The sequence below is a fragment of the Pinus tabuliformis genome, chromosome X, assembly GCF_031772625.1.
Source record: "Pinus tabuliformis cultivar Carrire ecotype Pingquan chromosome X, CPIR1, whole genome shotgun sequence".
NCBI classification, from domain to species: Eukaryota; Viridiplantae; Streptophyta; class Pinopsida; order Pinales; family Pinaceae; genus Pinus; species Pinus tabuliformis.
Genome location: NC_142308.1, coordinates 1,711,547,008 through 1,711,572,730, shown reverse-complemented (window position 1 = coordinate 1,711,572,730; position 25,723 = coordinate 1,711,547,008). Strand labels below are relative to the sequence as shown.

General features: G+C 37.6%; 1 protein-coding gene across 1 annotated transcript; it reads left to right on the top strand.

The window, feature by feature from the left end:
• Positions 1 to 1,754: 1,754 nt before the first annotated feature.
• Positions 1,755 to 19,823, top strand: LOC149146591 (5'-3' exoribonuclease 3-like). Its single transcript, XM_089446695.1, has 23 exons — positions 1,755 to 2,258; positions 4,202 to 4,304; positions 5,109 to 5,185; positions 5,302 to 5,493; positions 5,709 to 5,828; positions 5,923 to 5,985; positions 6,872 to 7,021; positions 7,252 to 7,416; positions 7,712 to 7,789; positions 8,218 to 8,304; positions 9,122 to 9,379; positions 9,576 to 9,671; positions 9,764 to 9,859; positions 10,026 to 10,096; positions 15,659 to 15,787; positions 15,886 to 15,962; positions 16,080 to 16,120; positions 16,233 to 16,307; positions 16,437 to 16,594; positions 18,085 to 18,189; positions 18,284 to 18,359; positions 18,637 to 18,713; positions 18,817 to 19,823. The coding sequence occupies exons 1-23, from the start codon at positions 2,055 to 2,057 to the stop codon at positions 19,694 to 19,696; spliced, it is 3,378 nt and encodes a 1,125-aa protein (XP_089302821.1). The 5' UTR covers positions 1,755 to 2,054; the 3' UTR covers positions 19,697 to 19,823.
• Positions 19,824 to 25,723: the final 5,900 nt, after the last annotated feature.

The following is a 25,723-nucleotide window of genomic DNA, read 5'->3' as shown; positions in this document are numbered from 1 at the left end:
GACTTGCCAACATAGATAATTACTTCAATGAGAAATTCAACGACTTGTTCAAGGATGTATTGATCTTCATCATGCCCTTTGTTAACCTTACCTGTGATATCATGTTGAGAAATTAAGAGGGCTACAAAAGAGGTGATTTCTCTTAAACTTGATAACTGGTTGTGATGTTCTTTTACTTTTCTTAATTATTAGCTTCTTCTTTTCTTATTATTATGTTGTTCTTATCATCAAACAACTACTAAAACTTGAAGATCAATAGTACACAAGGACACAAGATGCAGGCTGTTAGCTAAGGCCAAAACCCATCGTCTTGAGAGGAAAACCCACAAATATTTTCTCTTCTTATAAATTTTTCAAATGATGAATTCCAAGACCTCTAGACCAAGACCAATACCCTTCCAAGACCAAGTCAAACCTTCTTGATAATGTGCTTCTTCTATCCATTTCAAACCAGGTCAAATTTCTTTCATCGGATAACTTCAACCCCCAACTACAGATTTTTGACCCTCATCGCAGGTGTGAAATTTTCAGCCCCCACAGCAGGTCTGAAATTTTTGGCTCCCTGCAACTAGCTACAACTTCGTACGTGTGGGAGAATCAGGGCTTCCAGACCTTCCTCCTTCATTCACTTGGGCTGCTTCTTCTTATATGCCTTATGAGAGATCAAATTGTCCACTTTTCTTCCAGCTTCTACCCTTTCCTTGCTCCTTGAGAACTTCGAACTTGAAGCTGCAAAAACCTTAGATTGCCTTCGCAAGTGAGAGAGAGAGTGTGTAAAAACCCAAAAACTTTGTCTTCCTTCTTTCTTCTTCCTTCACTTGCCTTCTTCTTCTTGTCCTTTGCTTGAATGATGAGTGAATGAGTGAGTGAGTCCATAGGAGGTCGAATGCTCTCATATATATAGGCTTCCAAGGAGGACGACATGCCCTAATTAGGCTGACTTCTCTGTTGCTAGGCCGACTTGGTCTTGGAGTGGTATTTTGACTCTTTTGACTAAAAACTAATTCTTTTGACATGTTACAAGATGCTCAATGGGGTCTTTTACATATGACAATGTTTCTTTGACTTCTTGACTTAATGACAAAACCTAGAAGCACTCAATGGGTACTTTGACCTAAAATAAAATGACCTTCAACATGAAACCCATGCTACAAATTAATTTTTATTTGATTTCTTTTCCAATTTACAATATACAAGAATCAAGAGTACATATGAAGTCCAAACCTAATTACATATTTCAACAAAAAGGAGGAGAGGAAGAAGAAGAAAGAGAAAAAAAAAGTGGAAAAAGAGATCAACCATCCCTAAACTCTTACGCTATTAATCATTTTCTATTTAATTTATTTTAATTCCTTATTCATAAAACCCTGCCTAAGGCAAATATGTACCTAAATTCAGGGACCCCACACCTAAAAATCATATCTCTATAATTATTTTCATAAAATTTGAAACCCTGTTCTTAAATAAAAAGTTAAAATAAATGTTATATTGAATAAAAGATTATATGAGCGATTTCTAACGAGTGTAAAGAAATGTCACATATACACTTAACACCTTTGTATATCGTTGTTAAGAAGCATTCATATCATAAAATATCTCATTTTCAAGACTTGATAACACTTTCAAGCTGCCACTTGATACATAATTGACTTTATCCTGCGACTAATTTGTTAGTTATGTTGAGAAAGGAACGCATTAATCCCGGATGAACAAACCCTAAAGAAGAACCTAAACCCTCAAACGTAATGGAATCATTTGTTTTTGGGTCTTGGGGTCGGCGAGATATGTTCACACTCGCTGAGTACGACAGAGAGGATACCTATGCAATGCAAGACATTTAGACACGTATCTCTATGTAACGAAACCCTCGGGTGAAAGGGGGCCTTTGATTTTCGGCAATTTTGCTCAGATTTCATTGCAATTCCCTACGACGGAACGAGTTGTAGTTGCAGCCGTTCCGGAGAACGCCATTGTTGTACCAGCAAGCTTCTAAAGCTTTAGTTCCCGATTTTTGTCACAGAGGGCATCTGTGAGGATTCTTTTGTTGGGAAAATATGGGTGTTCCTGCCTTTTACAGATGGTTGGTTGATAAATATCCTCTAATAGTAACGGACGTTACAGAGGAAGAGCCTGTGGACATCAATGGCGTTACCATTCCAGTCGATACCAGCAAGCCTAACCCTAATAATATGGAGTTCGACAATCTTTACTTGGACATGAACGGGATTATTCATCCCTGCTTTCATCCCGAAGACCGGGTATGCATTTAGTTATCAGATCTTGTATGTTTCAGGGTTTGATTTAACATATTAAGCTTTTGGGGTGCCGTGGAAGAGTATAGAACTGAAAAGAGGGGCGTCTTATGTTACGAACAAATTTATGCTGTAGCTGTAAAAACTGGGAAGCTGCCAAGCGGGTTATACAAAGAATTAATTTCAAGTATGGACCGCAATCAAGGGTCATTTTTCAAAGCATTTCGCTACTAATTGGAATTTGACGCTGACTAAGTTTTGATTTATCTCACATTGGTTGAGAGGTCACTTATGCTCGAACATATCCTTTATGTCAATAGCTTCGCCTCCTCTCTTTTCCTCCTGCATGGGACGGTGTTGCAACAGACCTGGGAAGGCGTCATTAGTTGTCGGATGAAAATACGTGATTAGGGCAACAGGGCATCCACAAATGTAGTGGCCTTCATATTAACATAATGATATAATGGTTGATTAGTTTTGGGATGCATGTATGTGCTTTCTCAGTCACTCTACTTCCACTTCTCTGCCCCTCTGGCTATCCTCAGTGGAACGTGTTGCATGGGACCTCGGTAATAAACAGGGAGCCGCAAACAGGGAATAATAAATAGTTAGATATGGCCTTCCCGAGTAGTTTTTATTATTTTAAAACCTCATATCCTCTCCTGTCATCTCTGAGGGAAGATGTACTATAAACCAGGTAGTCCTCAAAGAACACTGAGAGTAAACATTTACAATTAACCGACACTGAAGGATGCTAGTCAATCTTCTGAACCTCAATTGAAATCTACTTCAGAGATAACCCTCCAGAATGTCTGAATCTATGTCAACCTTTGAATTGTAAATGTACTATTTGGATAATCTTTTCCATCTGCTTGGGTACTAGGATGGAGTGGGATGATTAGAATCTTATTAGCAAGAGAGTCGATTTTTTATCCATTAAATTCATCCATTTTCCCCCATATTTAAGAGTGCCCTAATAAAGAGTATTGAAGAGAGATGTAATGAAAAATTACGTATAATGCACACTAATTGAAAATGTATTCGAATTAATGGAATTGGAGAAAATAGATCAGTTGTTTGGGAATGAACCTGGATGGGGATAGAGTGACTTGGACCTTTACATTACAGAAAGCGAACAGATTTTCCTCCTGCAATATGTTTTGTTGCCTATATTCATATGTCGAATTGGTGTCTCCAAATGTTGATTTGATTCCACTAGAGCAGATAAGTCCACGATTGGATTACTAAATGTCATGCTATTTCAACTTGATTCTGGCATCTATCTTACGAATAAAATGCTTGAACTGATTAAGTATATATACAACATTGGACTTAAATTGTTCTGTGGATACAATATTAGACTTTTCGTTATGGTAGCTTTTACTGAATCTTTGCATCCCTAACTGAAAAGAAACCAAATGCATCCTAAACAGAACCAAAACCTTGAAGCTTCCTGTGTAAAGTTCAACAAATTTTATCAAGTTTCCCTTGAGAGATCACTGCGTGACCGTAATGCAGAACTTTATTCTACCTTGTTAAAAATTTGATTTATTTAGTGCAATTTATTCTTCTTTGGCAATATTCCTAGGAATTATTTTTTCTGTTCCCTCATGTTTCAATAAAATCCTTTTGTGCCTTTATGATATGAATCCCAAATTTTGAGCGGTGTGCCTTGCATGTTTAAAGCATTAATGTTTCAAAGATAGCAACCTCTGAAGGGACCTTTTTTTTGTTTGCAGCCTTCCTTGACATTATAGTATTATACTGCAATTTATATTATATATTATACATTCCTTTGTGTAATGTAGTAGAGCAGTCTATCCCCTGCCCTCACTTGTTCAAGAGCAATCCTGTAGTGTTTTTATAATTTCAGCTGTGTGCCTTGCATCTGTAAAAGTATGACTCATTTAAAATTTAGCAGCCTCTGATGGAACTATGTTTTCTTGCAGCCTTCCCCAACAACTTACGATGAAGTCTTTAAGGCCATATTTGATTATATAGACCGGCTCTTTGTGATGGTACGACCCCGGAAGCTTTTATACATGGCAATTGGTGAGTAACTCTGGAACGTGAAATATTCCTATAAGTATTTCCTTTCAAGGTAGCATTGGAGTTCTCAATGTTGTCTTATACTTTGTGAAGCGTTTCTTTCGTTGGTCAAAGCCTTATATTTTTCCTTTTTGGATATCTTCCTGCATTGTTGTGGCCCATATTTGTTACTTAATTAGGAGATGCACTAGGCACTTGACATTTCACTATCTGTACGTACTGTACTCTTGATTTTTCTGTTTGTACCGACTGCACTCTTGGTTTCACTATTTATACTGACTGTATTTGTTTAGTCTCATGACTTTCCTCTGATCATCTTTTGATAGCAATATAATTTCATTTCTATAGAATAGAAAACCGGATGAGTTATAGTGATATTTTTCATTCAAATTACTGCAGCAACTATTATTGTAGTTTGCACTACTATGATTTACACCATTTATAATCTGTTTGAACTAGTGTTCAAAATTTTTGTATATATAAGAAACTTGAGATGTGTGGATGTTCTAATTGATGAAATGATTAGGTTTTCCTGAAGAATTTTGCTTCTCTGACTCATGATTTGACTATTTTTTCATGGTCATTAGTTTATTTATAATGATATATGGATTTTCAGAACCTAACCCCTTGTCATCTGAATCATCTTAGTCCTTGCTCTGAAGTTTTTACAACATACTTTGCTTGGTGATATTGAATATATTTGAATTGCTGTATTCCCGTTTTTAATATTTTTTGTTCTAATATATTGTTTACTGTGAAATTTTATTGACACTATAGAGAATCTTATTTAAATTTCAACTGTTATAGATGGTGTTGCACCAAGAGCTAAGATGAACCAACAGCGTTCACGGCGTTTCAGGGCAGCAAAAGACGCAGCCGATATGGTGAGTGTGTTGGGAAAAGTGGTAATAGTTTTCCAAAGAGAAGAAGTTTATAAGCACAACTAAATTAACGTTCATGCAGAGAATGATGGTTTAATGTTTTTGCATGCACTTGTCAGGCAGCTGAAGAGGAAAGATTGAGAAAACAGTTTGAGGAAGAAGGAAGAATTTTAGCTCCAAAAGTGAAGTCTGAAGCATGTGACTCAAATATAATTACTCCGGGGACAGAATTTATGGCAACACTGTCAATTGCCCTTCAATATTACATACACATGAGATTAAACAATGATCCTGGTTGGCGAAATATCAAGGTGTGCCACCCTTGATCACATTTTTGCTGCTGCACCATATTAGCATGAAAATATAAATGTAAAAAACTAATAAAAAGGAATAAAATCAAACTACCAATACTTTTCTTGTCTTCGATTTCAGATCTATACTCTTTTTTGTTGGATTCTGTTTTGGTCTCTCCTTTTTCTCCTCCTTCTTAGATGTATTTTAATTGTGTTTGAATGAAATTTTGAAGGTCATTCTCTCTGATGCAAATGTTCCGGGTGAAGGTGAGCATAAAGTCATGTCATACATTCGCCTGCAAAGAAATCTTGCGGGTTTTGATCCAAATACTAGGCATTGTTTATATGGGTTGGTAAGTGTTTCATTTTTCAAGGATAAGGAAATTAAAGTTACTTTAGATATGGAAATGTTGCTGTTGGTAAATGCCTCTGTCCCAATGGCTGCAGGATGCTGATCTAATCATGTTAGCATTGTCTACTCATGAGGTGCACTTCTCTATTTTGAGAGAGGTTAGTGCTCCTGACTTCAATTTTATAGAGAACAATGTGTAATAGAACTATAGTTATTATTTCACATTCTCTAATAGTCCAATCACATGGTTGTTTTGCTGATAATGAAGATCAAGGTCCTTGTTTTCATTTGATGTGGGTCATGTTGCATCGACATGCACAAGCAATCACTGGGCTGCTTTTATGGATTTAATAGATTACACTAATATCAGTATCTCATTTTCTTCATTGCATTTGTGTGCATTATAAATTTACATATTGTAACATCCATTGCCCGATCTCTTACATTATGTTGCCTTGAAGACACAATGTTCATACGCTGAAGTTCATGGAAATAATTCTTACATCTTTATATCGGAGTAGAGGTCATACTTTCAATCTCATGGAAAGTATTTCCAAATTTATGTCACTCTTATTGACCTCTAAATCTTTTCTATATATGTTGATGTCCTTCACCAACCCCAGTATTCTCCTGAATTGTTATACTTGTCTATGTTGAAAATTCAATACATAGGCTTTATTCTTGAACATTACTTCTGGTCCATATGTCACTTTCCACAAGGAGAGAGAAATACTGAAAGCCCTTGGGAACAGGTGTTATGCTTAGAAATGTTACACATGCAGGATTCCCAAGCAAGGTCAGACACAAAAAACCATCCCTACAAAATAGTAACTTTCTTTTGACATTTGCTCCTTCATGAAAAGCTTGTATTAACCATCATATGCTGTGTTGAAGTCTTCAGGATGGAATTTCAAATTTGTTTCTTTGGGTTATCTGACAGAAATGCATTCAGATCACATTTTATCCTCGCTTTGCTAGAGTCTTTAAAAATAATGAGAGTAATATAATAATGTTGTAATTCTCCTTGTATATGTAATTGGGCAGATTGTGTCTACGCCTGGGCAACAAGACAAATGCTTCCTTTGTGGTCAGATTGGTCATTTAGCAGCTGCATGTGAAGGACAGCCAAAAAGAAAGCATGGAGATCTTGATGAGAAAGGTGATGAACTGAATGTTCCTAAAAAGCCTTATCAGGTAGGTCAGAATCCACATATAGGTATAACTTTTAAAGTCAGGAATTCTTTTATGCATGCTTGGGGGTTTGTTTGTGTAAATGTTGTATGGTTGTGATACTAATAGTAATGCCATTTAGGTCATGATATTTAAATCAAGTTCCGAGCTTATTATAGATTATGTGGATGCTTTACTGCTTTTATAGTTATTTTTACATCTGACTTGTTTCCATTATCTTGAATGTTTGGCAGTTTGTCAACATTTGGGTTTTACGTGAATATTTAGAGTATGATATGAAGATTCCAGACCCTCCAATTGAGATTGATTTTGAGCGGCTTGTGGATGATTTTGTCTTCATCTGTTTCTTTGTTGGGAATGATTTCCTTCCCCACATGCCTACATTGGAAATTCGTGAGGTTTGTATGCAGAGATTACATATCTCCTATATTCTGTTTGAAATTCCTTAAATAGTCACTGAAGTAATACTATTTAAATTCGTTTTTCTCTGAAACTCTGGTTGAAATGTTTGGAACCCGTTTTATGTCTTAAGCTGATTTTTTTGTTTCAACGTCTAAGCATGCTGGATGCCAATCATCTCTAGTGCAGACTGCTTATTATACATCTGTTATTACAGCTTCCAATTTCTTTTTGGTTCTGTAACAGTTTATCTCCTGGAAGATAATTTGTTGATGGCTATTTCCTGTTTTTCAGGGGGCAATTAATTTGCTCATGGCTATATACCAGAAAGAATTTAAGGCAATGGGTGGCTATTTGACAGATGCAGGCGAGGTATTGTGATGTGACTTTATTTGTTATATAATATTTGTTGGTAAATATTATGTGAACTGAAGGACTTTGCTATATGTTATTGTGATATTTCCAGTGTGGTCTTCTAAAACTTGCAATCTGAAGTTGTGTAGCCTTTGAATTTTTAATTATTCATATAAATTACAAGATCTCATGTCACCAGAATGATGGAAATGATACTTTATGAGTTCATCTTGACTGTCTTTACTTGAATTGTGGCGTTTAGGCTGTGTGGTGCCTTTTCTGTTTGGAATCTCCACTACAGATGGATTTTTGTAAAGGCTATAGAATATCTCCTGTTTCTGAAACTTTTGCACTTTGTATAAAAGGGTGTTAAATGGTTTGGATACAGTTTGCATTTGCAAGCCATGCTGATATCACGCTAAAGTGTGGAAATTTTTCTTACTCAGGTAATATTGGACAGGGTGGAGCATTTTATTCAGGCTGTTGGAACATATGAGGATAAGATTTTTCAAAAGCGAGCTCATATTCATCAGGTTCAAATGACAATATGAAAAGTTTTATGTCAGTCATAGGGTTTTGGTCTTTATTTGCAAAAAAAAACAGTTATATTAATATACATTATTACATAATTCCCAGAGTATTATAAAAAAAAACACAGTTATATTAATATATATTTGAAGCATTACATAACAGTGTTGTGAACCCCGATTAAATTGGCGGATTAAATTGGCTTTTTCCCAAAAAAATCTTAAGTTTTGTATTTTTTTTTTTAAGTTTTTTTTTTTTTTAATATTTATTTATTTTTATTTTTATTTTTTAATTTTGCCGATTTTTTGCTGATTTTTACCGATTTTTTCTTTTTTCTGGACACTCCCCTCTTTAATCCTGATCGCGATTATTGCAACATTGTTACATAATGCCCAGAGAGTATAGCACCCTCCCCTTGTGCCAAGTTGTGAGCTTAGGAAAAATTCGAATAGGAAATCTATACTATTATGGTTCCATATAAATATTACCTTTGGAATGATGATAGTGTCCCAAAATTCTTTATGCTTTTTGCACACATGTAAGTTGAAAACAGAAAAAGTGCACTGTTGTACATACTAAAATTCAGGATACTGTTATCAGTCTAATCTAGAGCACAATTCAGTTAGTTCTAAAGTGTTAGGCATGAAAAATGGAACAAGGGTGAATAGCTATTTTGGTCGCACATTTTATAGGAAATGCGTTTAACCAAGGGAAATACTTTGTTAAAACTTCCAAAATATTGTTGTTTCATGCCTTCTTGAGGAACCCAGGTTAAGATACTGATAGAGAGACATGGATCCATTTGAATTTTGTTAAATGCAGATGCATGCAGAGAAACGCAAGCGGTCAAAGACAAAGTCAAGGAATGAAGAAAGTCGTCAACCCAATGTCAAGCCTGAATCTATAGTTCCAGTCACTCCATTCAATGGTGCACGTCTGGCATCTGCCTCTCGTAAATCTCCATATGAATCAGTTTCATCTAAACATCCTGCAAAGCTGAGGAGAGTTAGTGAAAATGATGCCAGTATTGCTGCAGCAATTGTGAAGGTTGAAGATGAAGTAACTATTGAAGCTGCAAAGGTCATACCCAACTTGTGGATTATTATATTTTGTGTTACCTTTCAAAATTGAGGCAGTGAATATGATTTCTATAATCATCTAACCTTTTCTCTTGTAAATTCATCCTATTGATACTTAAGTTTAAAAAATATGAAAAAGTGAAATGGACTTGAACTTCCTGAAATTATTTCTCACTTCTTGTCTGTTTTGCTTTCAGGCAAAAGAAAATGCGGAGGAACTGAAACTTATGGTGAAAAATGCGTTTCTGGAGAAGTCAGATCTCTTCAATTCTGAAGAACCTGAAAATGACAAGGTTCATAGATAAAACTTCATGAAAGAAGTTCACATGTGGTAGTAGAATACTGAAAACAATATGGTTTTAATTTATGCCATTACACAGTGCAGGTTAAATTAGGCGAGTCTGGATGGAAAGAGAGATACTATTCTGAAAAATTTGAGGCACATACACAACAAGCTCGAGAGCAAACCAAAAAGGATGTTGTAAGTACCATGTTCTGGTGCTTTATAAGATATTTGGTGTGTGTGTAGAAGAGGGGGAGAGAGAGTTTGTATGTGTAAATAGCTCCAGATGTGTCTTCATATACACTTCATATAATAAATGTCTTCAATGCTTTAGCTTAATTGCTGTCATTTTCCTTTTTGGTAGGTCTTGAAATATACAGAAGGACTTTGTTGGGTGATGCGCTATTATTATCAAGGAGTGTGCTCATGGCAGTGGTAAGTGATGGGTGAGAAATCTGCACTTTGGAAATAATTGAAATTTATTAATAGTATCACTATGCTGGTCACCCTTAGAGCCCATCTATGTTACACTCCAGCATAGGTGTCCTTTGGCCAAGCATCCTGTATGCCTTCATTTATGTGTGGATTTTTTTACCAATCGGTGTGTCTCTGCCATAGCTCATCTATGCCACACTCCAACATAGATGCACTATGGCCAAGCATCCTTTATGCCTCCCAACTCAATGTGGAGTTTTTACCAATTAGTGCATCTCCCCTAAAGCCCCCATCTTAACTCAGGATTTGTCATGTGCCTGAGCTTAGAGGTGTCATAGTCAATGAGCTACCAATTTCAATGATTTCTCACTTAGTGAATTTAAAGAGTTCTGTGTTGATGTTTGTAGCTTAGGCAGGTACTTCTGCACACACTTTAGTGTTTAGGCATATAGAAGTCACCTAATACACCTTTAACCTTAGCAATTTTTTTTTTTCCGAAGAAGAGAATTCGTAATTTCCATTAATTTCAGAAAATTACATGTTGTAGATGCTGAACGCATATGCTGTAGTGTGGATAAACCACTTACAAAGACAATACTTCACGAGAAGTATGCAGAAAAGCCCTCAGACAGGGCAGCAAGTAAATGGGTATGTAAACCCCAACAGGAGTATACCCCTACCCATACAAGCGAAGATAAAAACAGAAAATAACAATAGCTCCTGTGGAATGTGCAGAAAAATTCGAAATGGCTGCCAAAGACAGGGGAGAGGCACGAAATGGTAGAGAGCAGCCTAGGTAGCCACACCTCCCCCAGCCCCTCAACTCTCCATCTAAAACCTCAGAAACTAGTGGAAGAAAACCACCCATATATCCAAAGAAGCCCGACGAAAAGCAACCAGAAACAACCATAGAAAAGCGGCACGAATCGATGCAGAGATAGACTCCACACCTCAGATCCCTCAACACTCTCCATAGCTGCATTGGTAGCTAGCAAAAAACCAAAAAAGAACCCATCGCTTCAGCAAGGGAGCCCAAACAAGTCCCAACCAGTACTGAGGCGTGGCGGTTCGGGGGCAGAGGCGGCTAGGGCAGCCACCTCGCCCCCGCGAAGAGAGTCAGGAGGCCCAAAACAGAACGCTCGCCCCCGCCCCAGCGGCTCAGCACAAAAAATCAAAGGAAACCCCTTGGTGAGACCGCCAAGTCAGAGGGACGGAAGGTGCGCAGAAGACCGCCGAGGAACCAGGGGAAACACGCCGCCGCCGCCTAGCTCAAAGCACTATGCAGGACACCGGACCACAGCCGATGATGCGCAGAGGATGCAGAGCAGGCTACCAACCCGGGAACACCAGACGAGGACGATGAGATGGGTCCGAGTCTCGCAGAGGGAGTTAGAAGAAAGGCACGACGCAAGGGAAGAGAACCGCTGGAGAGAGGGGCGCTGTAGGCTGAAAATGAGACCTCGCCACAGGCTATCGGCGCCACAGAAACAAACCCCACCAGATGCAGCGAGCCCCGGCACTGATATATCAAAGAAATACTCTGGCAGCACGACGGAGAAGCAATGCACCAGACGATGTCAACAAAGAGGGGCGTCGAGTACCCACACCAGCGGCAAGCCCTGCCGCCGCAGGCTCAGGCAGCAACCAAAGCCGAGTAGAAACCCTAGGTTCTCCGCCGCGCCGTAGCCCTTCTTGGTATTCTCACCTTTAACCTTAGCAATTACTTTAGTGATTAAAGTATTTTTTTTATAAGACAAAAGGGAGTTAATCTAATGAAATGCAAAGGTTTTTGCATTAGTGAATAGATGACCCTTCAAAATTCAAATTTGAATTTCAAATGAATATAGTTTTGGAGCCAAAAACCCCACAACCGTTTAGGCCATCTTTTAGATTAAATTTTTGGTTATTTGCCCTTGATAAAATCTTCTTTGACTTTGACTAGGATAGGCATATTTGATTTAATTTTCTCGAGTAATAAAAAATGATGTGTATTATTTCCTTTGGGGCTTCTATACAAGAGAATGGGGCTCCAAGCTTTAAGCAAGCATATCTCCTCAACCACGAGGAGCTACAGAGTGTGCCACATACCTTTGGAATCAACACGATGAAAGGATTCAAATGACAATGGTTTGGCAATCAATATCACCGTCTTTTACGTCCATTTTCATTAACAAGTGCGGGGCATCTAGATCTTCCTAGGGCTTCTTGTCATTTGGAGCTTCCAATTAATGCAAACTAGAAGAATTTTAAGAGTGTTCAAGGACGACGTTGGCATCAATGACAACACCATTCAACACTTGGTAGGAGGGAGTGTTAATTTTATAACATCAGAAGGTATTCTGCATACGATTGTGTCTAGCATGCAGGAGGAGAAGTTCTCTTTAGGTGGTTGTTTGAGAGGAGCAACTCAACATGATTTCTTTCCTAAGTCTAACTTAGGAAAAACACATTAATTAATTTAATTAATTAATGTTGGCTAACCGAGTGAATTCCTAAGGATAAATATTTAAATATTTAAGTGACCTAGATCTAATATTAGCCAATGGTCTAAGTGGGTTAGGTAGGATTTAATCTTAGCTGTCTATCAATTTGGAGATTGAGGATTATGGATTTTGCTTAATTTGAAATTATAAAGATAAGTGAGTGCAGATTTTCACAATTGTTCATGTTGTGGAGAATTTCTGGAAGAAATTGTGTAAATGATTTTTAATCCGTTTGATGTTTTGGGTGGACACTCCACCCATCAATAGGGACCAAAAATCATAATGATATCAAATGAGTGTCAAGGAGTATATAATAGAGAAGAATACAAGGTAGCCATTAAGGACATAATACATCAATCAAGGTAGCTGTGAAGGAATTATTAACAAAATAATCAAAGAGGATGAAGACACATTACATTATTGAGGAAGCGGTTTTCTCATGAGTGAGAGGCTTGAGTGACTGAGGGAGAAAGAGGAAAAGTGTGCAACAGATTTTTGGAAAAGATAACCTAAGGGAGAGGATGAAGACACATTGCATTATTGAGGAAGTGATATTCTCATGAGTGAGAGGCTCGAATGACTGAGGAGAAAGAGGAAAAATGTGCAACAGAATTTTGGAAGGAGAATTTGAGGAGGGGCTGAGATTTGGAGGAGAGAGCTCGAGCAATTTTACTGTTTGAAAGTTGAAAACACTAGCACATTTATTTTCATGTTCTAGATTTTAATTTGGGTAAAATTTATTTCTGGGTATAATAAATTGTGAGAAAAATAAATAAGATATGGTGTTAAAAGTTCAACAGAATGGTTTTCCCAAGTCATGGGAACCATTTGTCCAAGGAATGCTAACAACACCTTCCCAATCGGGAAAGGCTTTGTGATGACTACATCTAGGAAGAGACTTGGAAGGAGTCTGAGGTCGGCAAGTAGGAAGATGAAGAGGAGAACTTGGCTTTGGTCGGTATAACTAAGAATGGCGAGGAAGGGTTTATAAAGGTAATGGTGAGTTGGCAACGTCTCAGCCAGGGAAGGACTTGCAGAAGATCAAGCGCTTCAGTTGCCATAAGAGTGGGCACTGTGCATCACAATATCTAGAGAATAAGGGGAAGGGGAAGCTGTAGAAGGAAACAACATCAAGAAAGGTTTAGTTTGATGAGTTTGCAATGAAGTTCGTGAAGGACTTCTTATTTGTCTCATGTCTATCTACTAGCACCAACACCAATAGTGCTTTGGTATTTATATAGTGGTGCATCATGCCATAAGACAGAGGCATGATAGCTATTTAGCAGTGTGACAGAGAGTGACTTAGATTTAAATGTGGAGCTTGGAATGATGCGAAGTATGCAGTGAAGAGGCTTGCAACTATTAAGTTTCTACTATAGTTAGGAGGGATGTTGGAAGCCAAGGACGTGTTTTTCATACTAGGATTGAAGAAGAATTCGGTTTCAGTATCAACCATGGAAGACAGAGGATTTGAGGTTAGATTTGGGAATGGGTAGGTGTTCATTTGTCCATAGAAGTCCAGCCTAGACATAGCATTGGCTATCGAGGTTAGAGAGCAGTTTATACTAGTCGACAAGCAAACCTATTCAGACATTGAGGGATGCTCAGGAGCATGTGGAGACTCCTAGAAGCACATTCAGGGAGAGCAGGCTGTTGAAGGAGGACATTGTGCTAGGATCGAGGGACAACCAGTTTTAGGTGGCTCTTTAGGAACTACCTCCCTTGTTAAGAGGAAGTGTTGATGTTTGTAGCATGGGCAAGTAATTTTGCACAGGCCTAGGTGTCCAGGCATGCAAAAGTTGGCTAACACATCCGTAATCTTAGCAATCAGTGATTAAATTAGTGAATTAGATGATGTAATTTCAACTGTCAATCACTTCGAGATTAGGGTTGTGGATTTGGTCATAACTTAAGCTTATAAAAGAAAGGCTAGGCCAAGGGAGAAGACACACAAGACATTTTGAGTACAAGATACAAGGAGAATGAGATCTGAAAGTTTGGGTGGAAGAGTTCCATTCGAGTGTGTTCGGTTCGAGGAAGGTGCAAGGAGCGACAAGAGAGATATAGATCAGCTAGGACAGATCGAAAGACAGATCTAGGGCCTGATCAGCTGGATCACATCTAGGTTCATTGTTGTATATGTAATTTCTGCAGAGGGCCATGATCCCAGTAAGGGAGCCCAAGTAGGTTCTGAGTTATTAATGAAGAACTGTTTGATTGGGCAGAAAATATGTGTGCTAATGTTGTGATTCTGCTGTTTAAGTTTGTTGAAGATCCCAGTTGTGCTTTTATTCAATACATTTGTAATCTGCTAGGTAGTAAATTGCCAGATTGTTGGCTTCAAGGAAATTTTAACATCCTCGAACATTTGTTGGAGCAAAAATATTGATATTGGTACACTGAGGAATTTGATATTTCTTGGTGCGTAACAGATTTGGGGCTAAATATTGATCAGTATTAATGTGTGTGTAATGCTTAAAGGTCCAGCCTTTGTATTTATGTTTTCTAATTGTTTTTCTTTGCTTTTTAGTGTTACACACATATGCATGGCCACAACACACGTGAAGAGTTGATGTGCCTCTTGGAACAAGTAAACAAGCAATAAATTAGTTGTGAATGCAAAAACATTGGGATTTGTACCTTGAGAAATTTGATACCTCTCAACATACATATTACAATCATACCTGCAGAGTTTGAAGGATCCCCCTTTACCTGGGATGTAGAATGTCCTGCTTGGAACAAAATGTTAATCAGTCGAGTGTGCAGTAACCATTGGATTTAGTAACTTGAGAGATTTGATACCTCAACATGAAACAGATATGGGATATATATATATATGAAATAACACACAAGGAGTTGGCCTTGTATTTACTCTGGCCAGGGTTTTTTACTGTTACAGACACGTGCATATACTTACATTAAGAGTTGATGTATCCTTCCTGATTGGGCCATATAATATTCTTCTCAGCACATTTATTTCGAGATATGTTTGCTTCTAACTGAATTGATGCAAAAAAAAGGTAAGTTTGCACTGTAATTGAGTTGACAATATTGGTTGACTGGTTTATTTATTTGCCAGGTATTATCCATACCATTATGCTCCCTTTGCCTCTGATCTTGTGGGTCTCAGTCAGTTGAAGATTACATTTATTCTTCGGACTCCGTTCAAGCCATTCAATCAGTTAATGGGAGTTCTTCCATCTGCAAGGTAATAGACTAGTATGACTTGTTAATTTGTTGCTATATTACCATTCAACTTTTTTGTGTGTCAAAATGTTGTTGACTAAGACATCGATATGGTTGCAGTGCAAATGCACTTCCTGAGCATTACAGGCCATTAATGACTGATCCAAATTCACCTATCATTGACTTTTATCCCACTGGTGAGAATTTTTTTTATGCCTGAATCTGCTTTTGCTTTAGGATACGTGCTTTTTATATAAATAAAACAACATTTCCTATTGTTTACTCATATATACAAATTTCTTACTGCACGACAGATTTTGAAATTGATATGAATGGCAAGCGTTATGCCTGGCAGGTATATTTAACATCATGTCAATTCCCTGTTGAGTGCTTTGTAGAGCATATATTGTCTGTTTACATTTAAGGTCTTCCTTGAAGATGTTCCAAATGTGTGTCTTTTTATACAGGGTGTTGCTAAATTACCATTCATTGATGAATCTCGTCTTCTTGCGGAAATTAGCAAGGTTGAAGGCACATTAACGGTATTGGTTTTATTCCATCATTGTGCAGCAAGATAATCTAGATACAATTGATATTTTTTCAACAATTATAATCTTAAGATAATTGGTTCTGTTATTCTACTTGCAATAAAGTTTCATTCTTTTTGGCAGGAACAAGAAAAATTGAGAAACAGTGAAAGGTTTGACTTGCTTTTTGTGATGGCAAGTCACCGCTTAGCTCCAGATATACTTTCTCTCTATAAGCGGTATGCACATCTTACAGTAAATGAGAGAGCTAAAGTGAAAGAAAAGATCAATCCTGTTTCCAGGTTTGTTACAGGAGTCTGGCATAAATTGTTCTTTGCTGTGATGAATATACAGGTAGTGAACGTTGGTGAATAACTAATGTCATTTAGTTCAGAAATGGATAGAGATTGTTGATTGGTCTTTCTTCCATGTCCTGATAAATGGTCGATATTTAAAAGAATAATAAAGAGTGCTATGAAAGCTGAAGTATGTTGTGTGCTTCAAACATGATGGTAGGGGTTGATAGGTTTGCATTCTGTTTCGAGACCATATAAACGTATAATAAAGAGTGCTATGAAAGCTGAAGTATGTTGTGTGCTTCAAACATGATGGTAGGGGTTGATAGGTTTGCATTCTGTTTCGAGACCATATAAACGTAACTGTTTAGATAATCTTCGGCAAAATCACATAACCAATCTTTTGTATAAACGTAACTGTATTGAACATAGTTGCTCCATCGATAATGGATTTTGACCTCAATAAGTCTGGCCACATGCAATCCCTAAATTACGCAGATACCACAAAGGTTGACAAATTCCTGGTCCTTGTAAGACTGTTTCCTTTCATATTGAAAATTGTGCACTTGAACCAATTCTGTGCATGGTACAAGGTTTATCTTCCATCTTCAGCAACTCCTTTTTTGGATTTTGGTGCATTGGATGTGCACTGCTTCTATAGGTGCAGTAGTTTGAAGGGGTTGCTTTGTTTTCTTTGTCAGTATAATCTGTTTCTTGCTTCATGTGGTCTACACATTGTAGATAGATGGATGTCAGCAATTTTTCCGGTTCTAAATTTTTATAAATTCTGGTACACCTCCTGGCATAATACCTACTGGCGTGAGAAGTGTTATAGGCTACCAAATTTTTGTTCAATTTTATCTTCTTGATAAGCATACCACTCCTTCAGTCATATTGCATGGAGAGAAACAGGGTGCATTATACATCCTGGAATGGATGAGATGGGGGCATTATACTGGCCCGTGTGAATGAGATGTGTTATAACTTATAAATAATAATAATATTACTAATTAAGTTGTTTAATAACTTAATCCTATGAAGCAAAGAAGCGCAACCCTCGTAAACTAAATGAAAGAAAAGCTGACATCCCTGATGTAAAAATGAAAAAAATTCAACCATTATAATCAAAATAATACCAAAAAGAGCCTAATCTGTTAGGTCAACTTGTTGCTGTGAATGTTGCTGGGAATTTGGTTACTTTTCTGCTAGCACAGGTGCCTGGTTTGAAACCCCTTGGGTTTTCCCATAAAGTTATCTGTAAAGAAAAAATAATACAATAGACTAGACAAAAATAAAATATCATAGATCCATTTTAACTTGGATCATTTTAATGTTTTTTTTGTCCCTATTTGCTGGTGTGTATGTATGTATTTTATAGATATTTGCATACCACTTAGTATTTTTGTATAATGATCATATTAAACTGTTCGATGACATCTCTGGTGCCATTGCTTTTACTGTTTGGTCTAGCCCTAACATCTGTAAACTAATTGCAGTGGTGGATTTAATGGTTACTTCGGTCTCTGTGATGGGGATGTTTGCCCACCTGTTTTCACTTCACCTGTTAAGGAGATGGAAAACATAGTAAACAATCAAGTTTTGTAAGTGATTAACCTTTTTCGGTTGCACAATCTTTTGAAATTGATATTCAATCTGTATTAAGTTTTTTATACTTAATTGTAAAATGTTATACAGGTCTGTAATTTACAAGTGCCCGGCTATGCATAAACACATTCCAAGGCCCCCGGATGGGGTCATCATGCCAAAGAAGGTGCAGACTCTATGCAGATAAGCCTGATGTGCCTGTGCCATAAGATGACCATTCAAGAGTTATTTATTTTTGAACTTTTCATGTCGATTTTCTTTCAATTAATCATGTACAGACAACCTGAGTCTGTTATGGGCTGCCCGGTAGTGTCTCATAGTATCTTATATTTTCTTTCAACTAACTCATGGTATCCTCTTCTTGAACATTAAAAAATCCTCTGCTTTTCTTTTAGCTTGTGATTATTAATGTTGTATTTCTGACATTTCATACTGGTTGGCAGTCTGTATGTGCACAGGATGTAAGGACACAAGCCTTATGGCATGAAGATACTGGTCGAAGGCACCAGAATCAAGATAGGTAATGCTTTTTCAAGTTGTTTATTAGTAAATTTATACTGAGGTCATGTCTATCTGATGAAGATCTGTTTCAATTATGGTTTGCTATTCATGTTTTTGTCCAGGCCACCTGTTCGCGGTGCTATCTCAGGTCCTCAGCTTGGATCAGCAGCTCATCGTCTTGTTGTCAATAGTCTGCAGTTAAAAAGCAGTAGTTTGGGACGAGCTAAACATATAGTGCAGCAACCAGTGCAGGGGATGTCTTCTTCTTTCGTAAGTAGTAAAAATCATAATATGAGCCCAAAACCAAGGCCAGCTGGCCCTCAAGGTTATGAAAATGGTTTTCATTTGTCTGGGGGGCAGGTTTCTAATGGTGGAATGCATAAGTCACAACAAAATGCAAAGTCTGCTGCTTTAGTGGACGATCATGTTAGTACCCAGTCAACTCCAAATCGGAAAGCCAAAAATAAAAGGGGACGTGGTTCTGCTGCTTTAGTGGACGATCATGTTAGTACCCAGTCAACTCCAAATCGGAAAGCCAAAAATAAAAGGGGACGTGGTAGGAGAGATCACTCACAGCAGCAGCGGAATGGTGAGAGTTATGATAGTGATCGCCAACAGCCGCGCAATGGTGAGAGTTATGATAGTGATCGCCAACAGCAGCGCAATGATGTGATACACGCTGATAGCTACCAGCGACAGCTCGACACGCATTATCAATCACATCAAGCTAATACTGAACAATATAACCAGCTATCATCTGTGCATGTAGATACTCAACGGCATCTGCCCAGAATGCGACCACCATTTGAGGGAATCACAAGGGGTAGTAGTCTTGCGCAGATGTATTCAATGGCTCCGTCTGCAACAATCAATGGTTACACGATAAATCGTCCATACCCAACAGTCAATGGTTACCCTTTAAATAATGGGGTATATGACAACATTCAAGGCAGGGCGAGGTCTGCCATGCTGCCAGGAAACATGTACTATAGCCGTTATTAATTTTATGTTTTTTCATTGGGGATTCTATCCTATCACCGTCCTCTTTAAATCCAGTTTTCCAGCTTCTGGCGAAACATCTAATTATTGGTATTAGTTTTGATGTACAATAAAAGCATTCTTTGATTTTTATTGGTCTTTTATAGCCTTATTAAGAGGTTGATTGTGGCTTAACTATTGGAAATTGGAAATCTCGACGTTATATTTGTTGGGAGTTGTTTTTTTCTTAAACGTTTCAAATTTTGCTCTAGTGGAACATAGAGAGGATTACAATCCAAAATGCCACATTTATTTTAACAACTTCCATTGTAACGTTTTATTTGTATTTTGTGGACATGAATACACCTTGGATTTTTAAGCCACTACTTAAATACCTTTTACGAGCTATACTGAAATATCCAAGTGGTGGTGAATATGGTCCTGGTTTGTCCTATCACAACCTTACTATTCTTTCTTTAGATGCAATATATGTTAAATTTTGCAAATAATTATCTTAGATTTTCAACCTTAAGTGCAGGCAGTAACCAATAGCCATAGGCTATATAGAAGACAATCAATGAACAACAAGACATCAGATATTTGGTCCAAGACGGGGGAAAAATTAAGAATATTTTTCTATTAGATCTTCATCAAATGCTCAGTAGAGATTAGATAAGCAAGAGTACAAAACCCTTTTCTCAATGACAACAACATTACCCCTTTCCAAAATAGGAAAGTGAGATCTGATCACAAATGTAGAATAATAGATCCTTCATGTAGAATAATAGATCCTTCAATCCTTCAGCAAAGATTATAAGTGCAAATAGGAGACCTACAATAGGTTTACACAAATGAGATAGACAAGTCTCCGGATGCGTGCTAGAAATCCAAGACTATACGGCTTCACAATAATAAGTAAATACGGCTTCACAATAAAATGATTTGGCCACAAATAATAAGTAAATATCCTCTAAAATAATAAGTAAATATCCTCTAGGTGCGTGCTAGAAATCCAAAACAATATGGCTTCTCAATAAAATGATTTGGCCACAAATAATAAGTAAACATCCACAAATAATAAGTAAACATCCTCCAGGTGTGAGAGGAAGAGACTAGGTGCGAGAGGAAGAGATTTGTAATACGAGATCTGAAAAAACTGATACATGGGAGATTTGACACCAATGATAATACAAGATAGAGATCTTGCCAATAATACGAAATCTGCCAAACAATAATGCAAGACATAAATCTCCAGAAATGAGAGAAAAATCTCTATTAGATCTGCCAATGATGAAATGAAATTGCAGGGTTCCAGTGAATCTGCTAACAATAAGAGAGATAAAACACTGATGCAAGGGCTTTATCACCAATGCGAAAGAGATAGAGATCTGCCACTGATAATTAGGGATCTGCCACTGATAATCAAGGATCTGCGAATGATGATAAGAGATTTGCCACTGATAATAAGAGATTTGCAAATTTACAATATATCTGCTAACAATAAGAGAGAACTTACTAATGCGATGGCTTGATCACCAATGCGAGAGCTAGAACACGAAAGCAAGGGGGAGAGAATTCAATGTCTTGCAAATGAAGGCTTCTCTTCAATATATAGGAATCTTCGAGACAAAATCCCTAACTCTTGATCACCAATGCGAGAGCTAGAACACGAAAGCAAGGGGGAGAGAACTCAATGTCTTGCAAATGAAGGCTTCTCTTCAATATATAGGAATCTTCGAGACAAAATCCCTAAGTCGAATTAGGTTTTTGGAAGCTCCTAGGGTGATCATTTTTTGCACATGTCAAAATAACTTTATAAAACAATTTTGAAATAACTTTTGCACTTACAAAAATAATTTACACTTGAGAAATAATTCACTTCAAGGGTGAAGGGGCTTCACTCATGCAGTGTTTTTTTCATAGTTCCACCAAGTTTCCAGGACGTGGTGACGGGGGAGTGGGGAGATGCAGGGGTGGCCTATGCAAAAGCTACCCACCAATTTTTAGGAAACGTGGGTGGGATGTCAGAGGCTTTAACACAAGGGACCCCGACAAAAATAGTAAAATACCAAAAAACTATAAATATATCATTGAAATTGTATAATTTAATTGTCTTTATCATTATATAATGCTTACATCATGAATGATAAATCAATGAATCATATAACTAAAACAAATTTAAAACTAAAATCATAATACAATCATACATGTAATTGTAACATTGTACAATGAAAATAAGTTTAAACTGTATTGATTGAAATAAAAGTCAAGTCTAAGACATCAATATTCAAATTTTTATAGAGTCAAGTCTAATATATCATATATCAAGATTGAAAACAAACTAAGGTCTACCACTGACGTTTGAAACATAAAAACAGATAACATAAGAACATGTCAAATGAATATAATTACTCAAGGTAATGCCCCACTAGTCTCTGCATTCAGCTGTTGCATGAATAAATAAGGATCAACCATGTCACCATCTAATTCACAATCACTTATTCTCAAATATGCTATGTGGCCCACCAACCAACCCCATTTGTATCTCATCAAGTCCCTCTACATCTACCTGTGCATCATCCTCTAGACCAACATCCCATCACGTCGTTGGTCCCTTCAAACATGAAATAACAAAAAAAAACCCTTCACCCCCATAGATTCATAGTATATTTATAATATTTTATAATTTTGTTAGGGATTTGACATTTTTTTAAGGATTTGACCTCAATTTTTGTTTGGAAATGCAAGAAACGTTTCCTCTTTTGGGAGGAAACGCTCCCCATCAAGTTTCCTTGCGTTTCCTTTTTTGGGGACGTGGGGAAACGTCTCCCAGATGTTCCCACGTCCCCGGAGCGCAAGGAAGCACGGGGACACGTTTCCTCAAGTGGGGGGATGCCTCCCCATGGAATACTGGTTTTTCTAGCTAAATTTCTCCCTTAGTTGCACAAAATTCAACACTCTCTCTCAACTAGGGAGGAATTTCCATCAATAGTGTCAAATCTCTTGTACTCGTCAAATCATCATGGCTTACGTTGAATATTCTTGAATCTAAAGAAGAATACTCATGGCAGGGGAGCCTCAGCTACCACCTTGAATCCATGCTCAGCCAACTAAAGGCTAAGAAACCATTATCGGAGAGTCTCAAACTCCAACCCGACCTAAATATCATCGGGGACCCATATACTTCCACCCGGCATTAGGGAGCCACATTCTACAACCTGGGACAAATACCATCAGGGAGACTGCTACCACCTGGAATGAATACCGCTCAGTCATGAAGACTCATTTTACCATCTGGAATGAATACTGCTCAGTCATGAAGACCAAGAAACCACTGCTCAGCCAATGAGGCTAAGAATCCATAATAGCTCAACACATAGGCTAAGAATCCATAATAGTTCAAGAACACCAACATCTTCGAACTTGAGTGAGATACCACTTACCATGAATGGTAAGGATCACAATCCGATCTCAAGTAGCTAGCACCCATTGGCCATATGGGTGGAAAACAAGATGCATGACTATGGCATACTCTTGATTGGAGGTCCCTCATCCCCAGGAGCTCACTAGCTCAATTCCTCATCGCTGGAAGCTCAACTAGGGGGGAAGAGCACACATCTTAGTGTTCTTGATCAATCGAGTCCCAAACTTGGAAGGGGTACATCCCTTAATCCAAGCAAATCTTTGAAGACTAAAAATTTCTTCTTCGAAAGTGCTATGGTAAGTATATCAACAATCTACTCATCAGTCTGAATATGGTGGAGTCTCATTGCTCTTCTTTATAACATGTCTCGAATGAAATGGAATCTGATTTCATTGTGCTTAGATCTGTCATGAAATACGAGATTCTTAGACAATCGGATCCCATTCATATTATCACAGAATCTCACTGTAGTGTCCAGAACTTGCTCAAATAACTCTCCAAAGAGTTTTCTTAACCAGACAACTTCACAACTAGCTAAGCTAGCAACAATATACTCAACTTCAATAGAACTGAGAGCAACTGATTTTTGTTTCTTGCTCATCCAAGAGATCATGGCGGATCCCAAACTGAAACAACATCTTGAAGTGTTTTTTCTGTCAATAATGTTGCCTGCCTAGTCAACATCCGTATAACCATGTAACTTTATATTGCCAACAGTATATCGAAGACCAAAGTTAATTGTCCCATGTAGATATCTAAGCATGTGTTTAGCAACAACCCAGTGATTATGTAAAGGCTTGGTCATGAATTGACTCAAGGTGTTTACAACATAGCAAATATCAGGACGAGTGTTCACTAGGAACATCAATTCTCCAATTAATTGACGAGACTCAAATAGATCAGATAAATTCAGTCCAACTTCATCACCATAGAGTTTCTTGAAGTTCATCTCGATGGGAGTGTTCCTGTATTTGCACTCTACCATTTCAAACCATTCCAATAGCTTTACAACATACTTCCCTTGGGAGAGAATAATTTCTCTAGGTCTCTGTGAGACCTCGAGGCCCAAAAAAAAGTGGATCATCCCAAGGTATTTCATTTCAAATTTAGAGGCAAGCTCCCTCTTACACTGAATCATTAGAGGTTCATTACCTATCAAAAATAGATCGTCAGAGGTTCATCAGAGGTTCATTACCTTGTAGAACTTTGAAGTAGAGGTTTGGATCAACACCGCTCCTTGTGAATCCCAATATTACGAAGTAGATGTCAATGCGAGAATACCAAGCCTTGGGGGCTTGCTGTAAGCCATAGAATGCTTTCTTCAATCTGCATACATGGGTTCTTATATCATGTACCTCAAAGCCTTGAGGTTGTTCAACATATACTTCCTCTTGAAGAGCAGCATGGAGAAAAACTTTCTTGACATCCATCTAATAGAGATTCCACCCTTGACTAGTAGTTAAAGCAATAATAGAGCGAATGATGGTATAACGAGCAATAGGAGCAAGATGTCTCATAATCAATTCCCTCTTTTTGAGAGAATCCTCACGCCACATATATTTCTTTATATTTTTCAACACTGCCCTCCATGCCATGTTTTATTTTGAACTTCCATTTTGAAGTCACAATTGATTTTCCCTAAGGTCTAGGAACAACTTCCCATCATTTTGCATAATGGATTCATATTCTTCTGTCATGGAATCCTTCCATACTTGGTGCTTTACTGCTTCTCCAAATGATTGAGGTTCACTATGTATGATAAAATTCATAGCAACAACATAGTTTTGATATCGACTGGGCTTCTCGCTTTCTCTAAAAGTGCCCCTGGGAGTAGTATGTTTTTCAACATCCTGTAGAGTATCACGAAGCCATAGAGGCCTTTTCCTATATGGAGGAGGATCTAATGGATCCATAGGCTTAATAGGTTCATCTAGGTCCTCATGATCAGGTTCATGAGTAGAGAGATCCACATCATCATTTGTTTCTTTAGAAGAGATAGAGGGAGGACTAATTCTTATTTTTTCAAGAGCTACATCTTCATCAAATGTTACATCTCTGCTGAAGTCTATTGTTTTATTGACCAAGTATATAAATTCTAAATGTTTTAGAATCTTCACAATACCCCACAAACATACCTTTCTTACCTGAAGCCTCAAACTTGTTCCTCTTTTCTTTTGGTACACGAAAATAAACAGGGCAACCAAAGATCCTTAAATCACTGACATCGGGTTTCTTTCCTGTGAATACTTCTTCACGAGTCTTGTCATATAATGCTCGATGAGGAGTCTTGTTCTGTACATATACGACAGTGCTGGCAACTTCTCCCCATAGGAACCTTGGCACATTTTGATCATGTAGCATGGCACGAGCAACCTCTATGACAATTCTATTCTTTCTTTCTGCTACACCATTATGTTCAAGATTATATGGTACAATGGTCTCTTTCTTGATACCAATTTCTCTACGAAAGTCAATGAATTCATTTGAAATGAATTCTCCTCCATTATATGATCTGAAGACTTTGATTTTCTTTCTAGTTTGGTTTTCAATCAATGCTTTAAAATTTTTAAACATATCAAAGGCTTCATCTTTGTGCTTTAGAAAGTATCTCCACTTTTTTTTTTTTT

What these genes read in the sequence shown, in the direction of transcription:
- LOC149146591 (XM_089446695.1), top strand. Translation starts at nt 2,055, where the DNA reads ATGGGTGTTCCTGCCTTTTACAGATGGTTGGTTGATAAATATCCTCTA. An exon ending in GCTTTTATACATGGCAATTG is followed by an intron (nt 4,305 to 5,108) that starts GTGAGTAACTCT and finishes CAACTGTTATAG; the next exon opens with ATGGTGTTGCACCAAGAGCT. An exon ending in CAAAAGACGCAGCCGATATG is followed by an intron (nt 5,186 to 5,301) that starts GTGAGTGTGTTG and finishes TGCACTTGTCAG; the next exon opens with GCAGCTGAAGAGGAAAGATT.